The following is a 12,948-nucleotide window of genomic DNA, read 5'->3' as shown; positions in this document are numbered from 1 at the left end:
TAATCTACACAACACATAATATAATTGATCTGATCACACAATATATATTAACACAACACACATATAAAAGAATTAACAATCGAATACAAGGAAACTGCATATTTTGGATTTTCGAAAATTATTAGCCATTTGTCAAAATCAATAGCAGTCTTAAAGCCTAAGGCCGGCGATTGTATTGACTAACTCACCAGGTGTGATGCTGTCGGAGCACATTTGCTGTCAATGCAGCTCATGCTTTGCTGGTAGTGATTTTGATAGTTGGAAATTTTCAATTCCGTTTTCTTGATAGGAAGCTATCCATAGTTTATAATAATTTAACGAGCATTTGGGATGGCTTGGCATTTGCCTTTCAAAATAAAATCAATAAAAGTGAGACCGTTGAGAATCATCGACATTAGCCAAAGAAGGAAATACCATTGGAATTAGGCGGCGGCTAGACATTCTGTAGTTGTGTCTCCGTATCAAAAGGAATATGCACTTCAGAAGTCCTTGGAGCGTTCGTGCGACGATGTGTAAATCCGGTAGGCAGCAATGCACATTGTTGCATTCCCTATTACTGTCAATGCTGCTTGAAGAGCCACCAAAACCTTATATATAAAAAATATATATAAAATAAGAGAAGCGTCGAAAGAATGAAATTAGCAACTCGAACACATTATAATCAATCAACCTAGTTTTTTATCGACCTGTAATAATCTGTCCCAAAAACAAAAGGGAGCTTTCTTTGTACAATATTTATAAATTGTGGCAACCGATAAAGTAGTGCTTTGCTCAAAAGTGACAGTCGATGTATCTTTGATACCAAATGATGATGCTAATTGTTCAAGATTATGCCTATCTAAACTAGAAGTTATGCTCAAGTTCAATACATGCAGCATTCTTGGATGATATCCATGAAAAGATTAAACGGAAGAATAATTAAAAAAAGAAATGCTCGGGAGCGCCCATGATTACTTGCATCATATAAATACAAAGATTATACTAGTTACTTAAGATTAAGCTACTGCAAGATGCACTCCATTAAAACATACTCACCTATGGACTTTAGTCGATGAAATCTAAATCTCAAGAGTTTCTCGCTTGGAAATTTCCAGAAACTTGTAATCTAAAGTTAAGACGGTTGAATTATATAGTAAAGGTATAGTTATTAGAATTTCAATGAACACAGCTCAACTGACTGCTGACAATGATTATCACGATTCTATCAAATTATAATCTTCACTACAAGTATTGTCTCTAACAAGCAAGCTACACGTCTTCGCCTGAATATCAATTTTCCCTAACAAGAGAGTTGAGCCGACCCGTTTTATTATGAACAAGTAGATGTTACCTCCAGGGACTCCGCATTGTAAAAGAAATGCCATGTACAAGCGCAAAATGCTCCACCGAGCAGAGGAACCTACACAACTATGCAACATATCAAACCACAATCCATCGTTACAAAATTTCAAAAAGTCTCACTTATATATACCAAACGTAATTTGCTGTAAGGAAGAAAATAGATTCGGCTTCATATATAAGAACAGCATTGTATTTCCTTTCAATAAATTCACCAAACGACTTTGATGCAAATAATGATGGATTGTAATAGCCACGGCAAGATTACTATTTACAGAGTTCTATTATCACTTTGAAGAAACTAACTATTGCCAAACTTGTCAATCTATCATTTTGATGTCTCTTTGTGTACGTTCTTGGAATTAGACGAAATTCTAAACGGTCATGATGTAGTATTCTTTTTGCAATGATTTTTATTTCAAGCTTTAGAGTTTTCAGACTCTATAAATACCTAGTTTCCCACTTTTGTAATAAGTTATGATTGAATATAAATTTCGATATTTGATGAACAATTATTCTCTTGTTCGGCTATCTTGATCGAATTTCTATCTCCCTATGCTACTACTAATTATTCATTAAACTTTGCATTCTGAATTTACATTTCTGAGTAGTAAAGTATCTTGTCATCCTAAAAAAGCATCAAATTAAACAACTATTTTCATTTAAAACATTTAGTACAACCACAAAAACTCAAATGCAAGAATGAAATTGAAGAAGAAAGGCAATCATAACTCACCATTCCCCAAGAGAGACCTTTCCAAGATTCATAGCCAGATTTTTCCCCATACTGCCATACTAATGCCATTGCAGTAATCCTAATTCCAAAGAAAGGAAAATCGAATTTTCAAAAACCACAACTTCTTTTAACTCAAAAAAAATTAGTACAACCACAAGAACTCAGATTCTAGAATAAAAGCAAATCAAAGCAACAGAATCCTAAATTGAACATAAAATTAATTCTTTTGCACATAGAAAATTAACCACTTAATTACCATTCAACAACGCTGGAAACATGAATAGCCCAGGTTGGAAGTGACAGGGCATTCGAAGGCTCACTGAAAATTGAAGAATCCGCGGCATAGGAGGACCCAGCGAAAGTAAATAAGGTCAGTCCGGCAGCAGCTCCAATCGAAATCATGGCCAGGGCTTTTGAGCTCTGAGAGGATGACAGTGGAGAAATATTGGGTATTTTTGTAGAAATTAGATTACTTCTTTTCGCTGCGTAGACACGAAGGTTTGATGTAGAAACATGAGCTTGTATGGATTTTTGAAGAAATTTGGTTGGCAATGGATGATAAAAACACTCCAAAATTCCCATTTTCGGTGAAGTTGAGTGAAGAAGAAGACGGTGGAACTGGAAGTTGCCTTCTCGATCAGGTACCAGAGGCCGGAGATTTTTATTTATTTATTTATTATTATTAAGTAATATGTTCATGTATATTTTGTATTTAATATTGAAAATATTTTTATATTTATATAATTTTTTTAATAATTATTATAAAAATTAAATTATTTTTATAATTATTTTTAATTTATATTATTATATTTTAACATAATAATTTTGAACTGAACTTAACAAAGATAGTGTATATTATGTATAGAAAATATCTAGTATAAGTATAACACTTTGGCACCCTTGCATTGCACTATTTGAATATCGAAATGCTTAATAATAATAATAATAATAACAATGCACAAGTCCACTTCTACATTATGAATGTATAATTATTTTTATTAATATAAAGAATAAAATATTTTAAAGTAAAATAGATGATAAAAATAATTTAAATTAGGACATAAAAAATACTATCTCCGTCCCACATTGGATGTTTTGGCCACTGTAGACAGGGGATTTAGGATAATTATAATTAGTAGATAATTAATAATGTATTACTGAAAATAATTAATTTATAATATAAATTATTATAGATTAATATTAAGATAATTAATTAATTTAATTAAAATTTAAAAAAAATAAATTAAAAGATTTTAAATAAAATTAAGATGGATAATCATTTTCAAAAAAATTGAAAGTGACATACGATAACCATAATATGGACATAGTAAATAAGACGGAGGGAGTAAAATCTAAACATACTATTTTGGGATATTGTACCTTTCTTTTCTTCAATCATTTGTTAAGGTCAATTCAAAGCATGTTTAAAAATTAATAATAGAAATAAAATAAAACAGTATAATAAACAAATAAAAAATGCCTACACATGGGTAGAATACTCAACAATTAAAAAAAAATAAAAAAAAATAGTTTATTCAAAACAAACTCGAATAATAATTGCTGAAAAAATACTGATAGATCTAATCCAAAGAGTATTTTAACAAATCATAAATTATAATATTTTATTTATTAATAAAAATATGTAAAATAATTTTAATATTTTTATTTTATTTAATATCTTATGTATATGATATTAGTATGTAATTATTTTTATTCTAATATAAAATAAATGCTTTTGAATTAGCTGACGAAATGATATATTATAAGTTGGAATAGAAAAAAAAATAAAAAGTAAATATATTGAGTTTATTTCCTTAATATTTGATTTTAAATTTTGATTTTGATATTAATATTAATTTGAATATAAACGCGTCATCAAAGGATTGTTTACTTTGTGTTATCGAGTATACTTTTTTTTTTCTTTTTTTATGTTAAATATATGGAAATGTACAATAAAAAATAATATTTAAAATTAGAATTTTGATTTTTGTAAATACATAACACATATATATATTATATATTATACTTTTTAGTAATATTTATTGATAATTGTTGTAACTAAAAAGACAATATAAACAAATCCAAAATTTATTACTATGTGTTTTGTAGCTAAAGAATAAAAGAATCTTCTAACATTAGTATTTTAATATAATTTTTAAAATCTGTAATATATTATATTTAAAATATTATATAACATAAAATAACGATTTTATTCCTTTGTATAGTAGTTTCTAATTAAATTTATATTTTCATTTAAAAATATATATTAATACAGAATATTATATTTAATTGTTATAGATATAAGGACATGGTACGTTAGTTTCACACTGCTATTTTCCTCGAACTTGGCCATTGTTTTCCCACTTTGTCTTTTGTGAACATAACTTTATTTATATTCTATTTTGCACTTCCCTTTCACATTACTTTGTTTTGAAAATCTACATTATCCATTTGACTTCCAATTCCATTCGTTATAGTCAAATTCGTTTCAATACAATAATTTTATTTATTATTTTTTTTATTTTAAAATAATAATCTCATTTTTATAAATAATCATATCATCGTAAAACTATCTTTACTTTTTCATTATTATTACACAATTGTCACTATTTTTTACGTTAATACACTCACAAGGACAAAAAAGTCTTTTACTTGTATTTTTTACCTACTACAATCCAGACTATAATTTTGGGACGGACGGAACATATTTTTATAATTTAGTTAAATAATAATAATAATAATAATTTACTTTTAAATAAAAAAATTATTTGAAGTATGTCTTTATAGAGCTCAACCCACAATCTCATATTCATATGTAATTAACAACTTTAGGGTTAGATTTTTTATATTTGACCATTTAACTTGAGTTTAAGTTAAAATTTATATTTTTTAGTCAGCAAGTCAATGTATCAATTTTTTTTTATTTTAGTATGTCCTATTCAAAATATAAATTTTCTATTATAAGTATTTATTTGTATTTATAAAATAAAAATATTATAATTATCTTATCTATTTATACTATCAACAAAATACTAGTATTACTTTTTATTCTAATAATTTTATCATATTTTGTATATATTTTTTCTTATTCTAATGTTCTCATGCTAAATCAAAAATCTCAAGTGCAACAATACAAGATTTAGTATAAGAAAATTAAAATAAGAATATATATATATATATATACACAAATTATGTATTAGTAAGATGATAATTTTTTTAATATTACAATATTTTAAATTAAAGAATAATATAATATTTACATTGTTAAAATATTACTAGTATTTTATATCTGCATATTACAATATTAAAGCATGAATACACAATTGGAATGTAATTAAATTATATTGAAAATATTATTGCAATAATAAAATCAGATTTAAGATTTTTAATATTCTTGGATCACATTACTTAAAAAGAAGAAAATGAATTTATCGGTAATGGATTAAAATAAGAAAAAGGATAAATTAGTTTGCATTTAGGTGTGTTTGTTTGGTGTTTTGAATTTTAAAGTATTCTTTTATATCAAATAATTCCTTTGCTCCATTTCAAATTGACAATTTGGGATTTTACCGATAATAGTATTTTATTATATAGCAACTATAATATAAAAATATCATTTTATATTAAATTATTAATTTTTAAAAAATAAAAAATAAATTAGACAAACAAATAAACATTCGAGAACGCAAAGAACACGTCCTTAATTTTTTCAACTCCGTAGCGTCATCAACGTGTAGACTGACCTCTCTCTCTCTCTCTCTATATATATATATATATATATATATACGCGTATGTATATGTCGTGTTCTTGCAATTGCTCACAGATTCATTCTTCAATTCAACCATGGCCGGCTACAACGCCTGCTTTCTCACACTCCTTTATCTAACTTCAACAACCTTCCATCTCCTCGCAACTTCCGACGACTTACACACCTACATCATACACGTCGAAATTCCCGGCGCCGGCGCCGGCGACGGCGCCGCCCTAAGCAGCACCCTTGCAGACGACGACCTACCCACCTGGTACCAAAATTTTCTCCCCAAAACCCCCCTGAGCTCCGCCGATTCCACCCAATCCCCGCCCTCCATCCTCTACTCTTACCGCCACGTCTTCAAAGGCTTCGCCGCCCGCCTCTCCCCCGGCCAGGCCAAGGCCATGGAAACCGTCCCCGGATTCATCTCCGCCGCGCCGGAGAAGAAGCTGCCCCTCCACAGCACCCATTCCCTCAATTTCTTAGGTCTGAATATCAACACGGCCGTGTGGAACGATTCCAATTACGGCCGCGGAATCATCATCGGCCTCCTCGACAGCGGCATAACTCCCGGCCACCCGTCGTTCAACGACGACGGAATACCGCCGCCGCCGCCGAGGTGGCGCGGCGCGTGCGAGTTCGCCGCGCCGCAACTGTGCAACAACAAGCTGATCGGCGCGCGGTCGTACGCCGGCGGCGGCACGCCGGCCGATGAGATCGGGCACGGCACGCACACGGCGAGCACCGCCGCCGGAAGCTTCGTCCGGGGGGCTAACGTCTTCGGCAACGGCAACGGCACCGCCGCCGGAGTCGCGCCGATGGCGCACATTGCGAGCTATAAGGTCTGCGACGTGCTCTGCTCCGAGAGCGACATTCTCGCGGGGATGGACGCCGCCATCGGCGACGGCGTCGATGTCATTTCCCTGTCCCTCGGCGGACCGGCCCGGAATTTCTACAGCGAGAGCGTCGCCGTCGGGGCGTTCAGCGCCATCGAAAAGGGGATTTTCGTCAGCGCGTCGGCCGGGAACAGTGGCCCAGCGCTCGGCACGGTCGAGAACGGCGCACCGTGGATACTCACCGTCGGGGCCGGGAATATCGACCGGAAGATAAGAGCAACCGCCGTGCTCGGCAATAACGAAACATTTTTCGGCGAATCGACATTTCAGCCGGCGAATTTTCCGGCGACGCAACATCCTCTGTTTTTCGCGGGATCGAACTCAACCAACAACAACGCTAGTTTTTGCCTCCCCGGCGCGCTCCGCGCCGTCCCCGGATTGCGAGGGAAAATCGTCATCTGTCTAATCGGCGGAGGAGTCGGAAGAATCGCGAAAGGCCGGGAAGTCAAGAATGCCGGTGGCGCGGGCATGATCTTGATCAACCGGCAGCCGCAGGGCTACACAACATACTCCGATTCCCATGTTCTTCGGGCGACGCATCTCACCTACGCCGACGGCCAAAAACTTCTATCGTATCTCAATTCAACGTCGGAACCGACAGCCGCTATCACTTATCAAGGAACGATAATCGGCGACAACCGTGCACCAGAGCTCGCTCAATTCTCCGGCCGGGGACCGAGCCAAGCAAGCCCCGGAATCCTAAAACCCGACATTATCGGTCCGGGGCACAACATCCTCGCCGCGTGGCACATTTCCGTCGAAAACAACACAAACACGACGTCGAACTTCAACATCATCTCCGGCACGTCGATGTCGTGCCCCCACCTTAGCGGCATTGCGGCGTTGCTAAAGAGCATACACCCGAAATGGTCGCCGGCGGCGATCAAGTCGGCGATAATGACGACCGCCACGCAAGTCAACCTCGCCGGGGCTCCAATCGAGGACGAAACCCGAAGGCCGGCGAATCTTTTCGGGCTAGGCGCCGGCCATGTCAACATTCTGAGGGCTACCAACCCAGGCTTAGTATACGATCTCCGCTCGGAGGACTATATCCCGTATCTTTGCGGATTGGGGTATACGGACCAACAAGTGGGGATCGTCGTGAACCGTCCAATCCGGTGCGCGGAGATCGCGAGCGTATCGGAGGAAGAGCTGAATTACCCGTCGTTCTCGATCGCTCTCGGGAGCGTCGCACAGACGTATAATCGCACCGTCACGAACGTCGGGGAGGCGAATTCGACGTACACGGTGCGGGTGACGGGGCTGCCGCGCATGGACGTGGCAGTGGAGCCGACGAGCCTCCGGTTCGTGGCGGCGAACGAGAGGATAACGTATCGGGTGTCGTTTAGGCGGGGGGTTAATGCAACGAGCAACGCCGTGTCGCAAGGGTTTATTACATGGAGTTCTTCGACATTGAAGTATGTAGTGAGAAGTCCTGTTGTGGTTTTATTGCGATGAGATGAGTATGGGAGTTTTTCTCCTTCGATCTTTGAAATTTTGGTGTACGTATGATTACGATTGGTTTGGTGTGACTACTATTTAATAATCATTTTATATAAGAATTGAAATTATGATATAGGAGGAAGCGGCCACCGCTTTGAGTTTGACTCGAGTGAGGTAAGCTAAGGAATATCTATTACTGCCTATGTTCTCATTTGATCGGCTACTCGTTTTTTTTTTTTAAATAGATAAAAATAAAAATATTTTTTTTAAGTTAAAGAAAAAAAATAGAAAAAATGATATTTTTTTTATTATAAAATAAAATGAAAATAAATTTAGATGACAATAAAAAAAAATAAGAACAAAGAATAAAGAAAATTGATAATAAATTTGAATGACAGATGAAGTACTTGATTCCTTTTAGATGAAGTACTTAGTTCCTTTTAGAGAGACTTTAAAGTTTTATAGTAGATTAAAAAATAATACTTCCTCCGTCTAATTTCTATTGTTCTAAAATATATCGGTTTTTTAGGTGATTGTGTTTTTGTTATAAATTGACAAATTTGCCCTTAAATATATGTTAGAAATTAAAAATAATAAATGAATGAAGGGTAAAAATATAAAATTTGTATTTAAAAAAAAAATAGAACAATAGTTGTTCGACGTCCCAAATAGGAAAGTAGGATACGGAAGGAAATAGTATTTAATTGATTAGTAAAAATGTAAAAAATTTTGATATTTTTATCCTTTTATTTTTTATAAAATATAAATGTATATATAATTATATATTTATAATTAAATAAAAATAAAACATATTTTGGTATCCGAATATGATTATAGAAAGAATATTTTAAATGAGACAAACAAAAATATAAAAAGAGTAATTTGAAATGAGAACGGACGGGTATTTATTTTTCATTTAAATTTTTAATATTCTTTAAATTTTAAAGAATGTTATTTTCTTTCATTAAAAGAAAATAAAAATCTAAATATACCCAAAAACAATTCAACAAACATGAAAGTCGAAGCAGAAGTCGATAAAAGAGTAAAAACTAACCTGGGATCACTAAGTTGATCGAAATGGGCATTCGAACAATGTGCTTCGGAGAAACCCACGAAATGAATCCTTCAACATACGATCCATTCACATCCAAGTTTTGCCTGCTGAAGGTAACCTCGTATGTCTTCTTCTCCTTAACTTCCTCGAACCTAAGTACCTCCGGCGCCACCGTCACATCGACACCGGGAATCTTCCCGATCTGGGCGCGGTAACTCGACCTCGGATCGCCAACGTTTATCACAGTCCTCAAATATCTCTTACTCCGGCGACCAAGTTGCACGGCGAAAGAGGGATAGTTCAGCTGTGCCTCGTCGGAAATACCTCTATATTTCAACTTCCGGCAGTTGATCTTCTTTCCGGCGATAATTCTAACTTGAGCCTCCGTGTAGAGATGACACAAGTAAGAAATGTAATCACAGCGTGCGATATCGTAGACGAGCCCCGGATCGAGCGCCTTCGGGGGGTTCACATGACCCGCTCCCATGGCAAACACGTCGGCAGGCAGATTCCGCTCGTCGAGAATCGGCTGACCTTTGAGATTAGTTTGAGAGGCAGAGGTCATGATGGCGGACTGGATCATCGCCGGCGACCAGTCGGGGTGGTCGCTTTTTATCAGGGCCGCAATGCCGCTGAGATGCGGGCAAGACATCGACGTCCCCGTAAACATGTTGAAAGTCGACCGTCCATGCCGGTACGGGTCCACCGATTTCGGCCATGCCGCAAGAATGCTCGAACCGGGTCCAATTATGTCGGGTTTCAGAATACCTGGACTGACCGAATTCGGCCCCCTGCCGGAGAACGACGAGACCATCGGAGCTGTATCGTCTCCAAAAACAGTCCCCTTGAATCGAATCGTGGCTACCGGAGCAGCGGTGGAGTTTATGTAGGTGATAATCTTTTCCCCAGCAGCGTAGCTCACGTGCGCCGCCGGAAGGACGTGCGGATCAGCCTCGACGCTGTACGCACTCACCTTGTCGTTCATCATAATCATCGCGGCGCCTCCGGCATCTTTCACATTCTGTCCCTTTCCTATCCTCGTGACGTCCCCGCCTCGAGAGCACAGCACGACTTTTCCCTTTACGGCTGTGCTGTCTAACGATCCGGCATGGCAGAATCTCGCAGCTTGGTCCCCCTGACTGCCGGGATAAACCAACGGTAACATCACAGAAGGAAGATTTGTTACCTGGTTCAATGACTGACCATCGAGTTCTTCCCGGTTGCCTAACGATACTCTGGCGACTATACTGCGATCCAAAGTGCTGGAACCGACGGTAAGCATCCATGGCGCTGCGTTGGTGACGGAAAACATCGCCGGACCGGAATTGTCAGCCGAGGCGCTTACGAAAACGCCGTTTAGAGCTGCATAGAAGGAGCCGATAACATTGCTATCTTGATAGAAAGGCTCACCTTTTCCTCCGAGAGATGCAGAAATCACGTCGACGCCATCCTCGATGGCAGTTTCTATTGCAGCCAGCAAATCGCCTTCCGAGCAGTCGCGGTGGTCGCAGACTTTGTAAACGGCGAGGTGAGCCAGCGGCGCCATTCCAGAGGCCGTGCCGTTTGCCTGGTGGAAGGTATTCGCTCCGGGGACAAAGTTCCCGGCAGCCGTGCTGGCAGTGTGCGTGCCATGCCCGTCGGAGTCAATAGGTGGCCCCGACTCACCCCTGAGAAAGTTCCTCGCCCCAATGAGCTTGTTATTACACGCAACGCCGGAAAATTCACACTTCCCTTTCCATCTCGCCGGTGGCGGAGGGACACCTGTGTCATCGAAAGATGGATGCCCTGGAGTAATCCCACTGTCAAAAACTCCGATTATCACACCCTTGCCATAGTTCGAACTCAGCCAGGCACCGCGATCCGGAGAAAGGTCTAGGAAAGCCGGAGTATGAGTCGTGTGCAATGAGTACACATTCTCCGGCCTGGCGTGGAGAAAACCTTCCATCTTCTCCATCTCCTTCACTTCCTCCGGGTATAATTTTGCTGCAAAACCGGTTATCACATTCCGGTACTGGCGAACCATTCGGGATGGCTCGTCCGAGCTCATAGCTGACTCGGGCAAAAACGAGCGGTACAAGCCTTCCAAATCTTCCAATTTCCCCGGAGTCCGAACTGACGAATCCAGATGAACAATATATGTTTGGAGACTGTTCTGAGAGCTCACAACTGCAGATAAACACAACAAAATTAATTGAGGAAGAAAACATTTTTCAGCCATTTTAGCAATCAGACGAACAAGATACATTACATAGAAGAAGACAAGATACAATATGAAAGGGATTGCAAAAAGTAATACAAAATTATGGTGCTATACCTCATAAATGTGCTAAACCAGATCCGTAGTTTGTAGGCAGAGGGAGGCGGCCGCATGCATAACTTGATTATACTAGTAGGCAAGGCCAAGCTCCAATTCTAGGGCATTTATAACTACAGATTGGTGTCATTAGTAGCCACGACCGACCGGACCGACCGGACTGGATTTAGATCCTCATAGACCATTTATTCACCGGACATGGACGGGTGAGCCTGTTTACGGCATCAGATAGAGTAGTTATATTTCTTACCTGTATCGCCGATCCTATCCCAGCCATAGTAAACACAAATAAATGTCGCCCAACAGCTCCGCACAACTAAGGGTTCCAACACATTGCACACCCTTTTCTTAAATCCCGAATCCTCTTAAATTGTTGGTTCTCAATAGATTCAGCGATGTTAGCTAAAACATGATTCAGCCCAAATGTTCTCACAATGATTGGCCATGTATGTTTTTTTGTTTCTCCCAGGCGCAAAAATATGGTTGCACATGTTGATTGGGCGAAGATTTCGCTTGGCACTGACCAATATCGAGCCATACACTTTCTTTTCAACAGTTCACTCCACAGCCAAACGCGCCGAGCCTGGCATGAATGATCATTCATGGCACTTAAGGTAGATAATCCTTCCCCGTTGTGGGCCAGCAATATGTGGCTCTTGTAAGCTCTCTCGAATTTGATTTCTGAAACACAAGTATAGGTGTCCCAATCATGTTCAAAACAAGCCGTCATCGGTATAAATTATAATGCATTATACACTTATGATCCAAGAATGCATAATATTGCTACAAAACGCTAAATGCCATTTAAGATAGCCACATTCGCATTATGAAAATCGGATCCTACACGAAAATACCAGGCAATCACATGAATGGTGTGTCAAACCACTAAAACAAATATAGAAAAGGAAACATCCATCAAACAATATATTCCAAAAGTGCATGAAGTAAGGTACTCACCCGCTGTCTCGGGTCTTTTAGTTTGACAAGCAAACAACAGCTTTGCCTTTGGAAAGAACTACATTAGAGCGGTGGGCTTAAGACATTTCGATTTCCTGACAGCCCAATAGACAAAATACACAATAGACAACATCTTCTTTAAATGTTTGATCAACAAGCGTCAGATTTCAATCAAGCATGAATATGTAAGTTGTGGAGCTACTTCAGAGTTCAGTCCATGTTGAACAGATCAATCGAGTGAATCTACAAATAAAAAAGTAATCAAATCAATTAGTGCACAATAGGTATCAACATAGTTTCCTCATTCCCGCCCTTTCCAGCTGGTCGCATTCAATTACCAACCCAAACTTCACCTGATCGTCAAATTAAGTGTTCAAGGCTAAAGTACTAGTTTCAATATTGGAGTAAAAATAAAAATGAACATCCAAACGAAACAGTAGAAATCTTACGGTGGAACG

General features: G+C 38.2%; 3 protein-coding genes across 5 annotated transcripts; 1 reads left to right on the top strand and 2 right to left on the bottom strand.

The window, feature by feature from the left end:
- On the bottom strand, positions 1–2,732 carry LOC127243150 (uncharacterized). 3 transcript variants are annotated; one of them, XR_007836949.1, is made up of 5 exons: positions 2,331–2,732; positions 2,075–2,153; positions 1,331–1,399; positions 415–587; positions 1–346 (listed from the first exon to the last, which is right to left on the bottom strand). XR_007836949.1 is itself a non-coding variant. In XM_051263030.1 (4 exons), exons 1-4 carry the CDS (start codon positions 2,654–2,656, stop codon positions 480–482), a joined length of 582 nt encoding a protein of 193 aa, XP_051118987.1. In that variant the 5' UTR covers positions 2,657–2,732; the 3' UTR covers positions 1–479. The 3 variants fall into 3 exon arrangements, 2 of the variants coding, with proteins under 2 accessions (XP_051118987.1, XP_051118988.1); XM_051263030.1 differs by having other exon boundaries at positions 1–587; XM_051263031.1 differs by lacking the exon at positions 1–346 and having other exon boundaries at positions 517–587; positions 1,331–1,407.
- Positions 2,733–5,861: 3,129 nt separating this feature from the next.
- LOC127243517 (subtilisin-like protease) lies at positions 5,862–8,376 on the top strand. The gene has a single exon (XM_051263581.1). It carries the CDS (start codon positions 5,919–5,921, stop codon positions 8,178–8,180), a length of 2,262 nt encoding a protein of 753 aa, XP_051119538.1. The 5' UTR covers positions 5,862–5,918; the 3' UTR covers positions 8,181–8,376.
- Positions 8,377–9,162: 786 nt separating this feature from the next.
- LOC127243449 (subtilisin-like protease) lies at positions 9,163–12,935 on the bottom strand. Its single transcript, XM_051263468.1, has 3 exons — positions 12,491–12,935; positions 11,534–12,214; positions 9,163–11,385 (listed from the first exon to the last, which is right to left on the bottom strand). The coding sequence occupies exon 3, from the start codon at positions 11,264–11,266 to the stop codon at positions 9,215–9,217; it is 2,052 nt and encodes a 683-aa protein (XP_051119425.1). The 5' UTR covers positions 11,267–11,385; positions 11,534–12,214; positions 12,491–12,935; the 3' UTR covers positions 9,163–9,214.
- Between the last annotated feature and the right edge of the window lie 13 nt (positions 12,936–12,948).

The sequence above is a fragment of the Andrographis paniculata genome, unplaced genomic scaffold, assembly GCF_009805555.1.
Source record: "Andrographis paniculata isolate CXL003 unplaced genomic scaffold, ASM980555v1 Contig95END, whole genome shotgun sequence".
Classification (NCBI taxonomy): Eukaryota; Viridiplantae; Streptophyta; class Magnoliopsida; order Lamiales; family Acanthaceae; genus Andrographis; species Andrographis paniculata.
The sequence above is the reverse complement of the archived record's forward strand: the minus strand, read 5'-3'. Positions and strand labels throughout refer to the sequence as shown.

Excerpts from the sequence above, each read along its gene's own strand:
- LOC127243150 (XM_051263030.1), bottom strand. The coding sequence starts at position 2,656 with ATGGGAATTTTGGAGTGTTTTTATCATCCATTGCCAACCAAATTTCTT. Across the intron at positions 1,400-2,074 it reads AAGGTCTCTCTTGGGGAATG|GTTCCTCTGCTCGGTGGAGC; the intron begins GTGAGTTATGAT and ends ATAGTTGTGTAG. Across the intron at positions 588-1,330 it reads ACAATGCGGAGTCCCTGGAG|GTTTTGGTGGCTCTTCAAGC; the intron begins GTAACATCTACT and ends TTTATATATAAG.
- LOC127243449 (XM_051263468.1), bottom strand. The coding sequence starts at position 11,266 with ATGAGCTCGGACGAGCCATCCCGAATGGTTCGCCAGTACCGGAATGTG.
- LOC127243517 (XM_051263581.1), top strand. The coding sequence starts at position 5,919 with ATGGCCGGCTACAACGCCTGCTTTCTCACACTCCTTTATCTAACTTCA.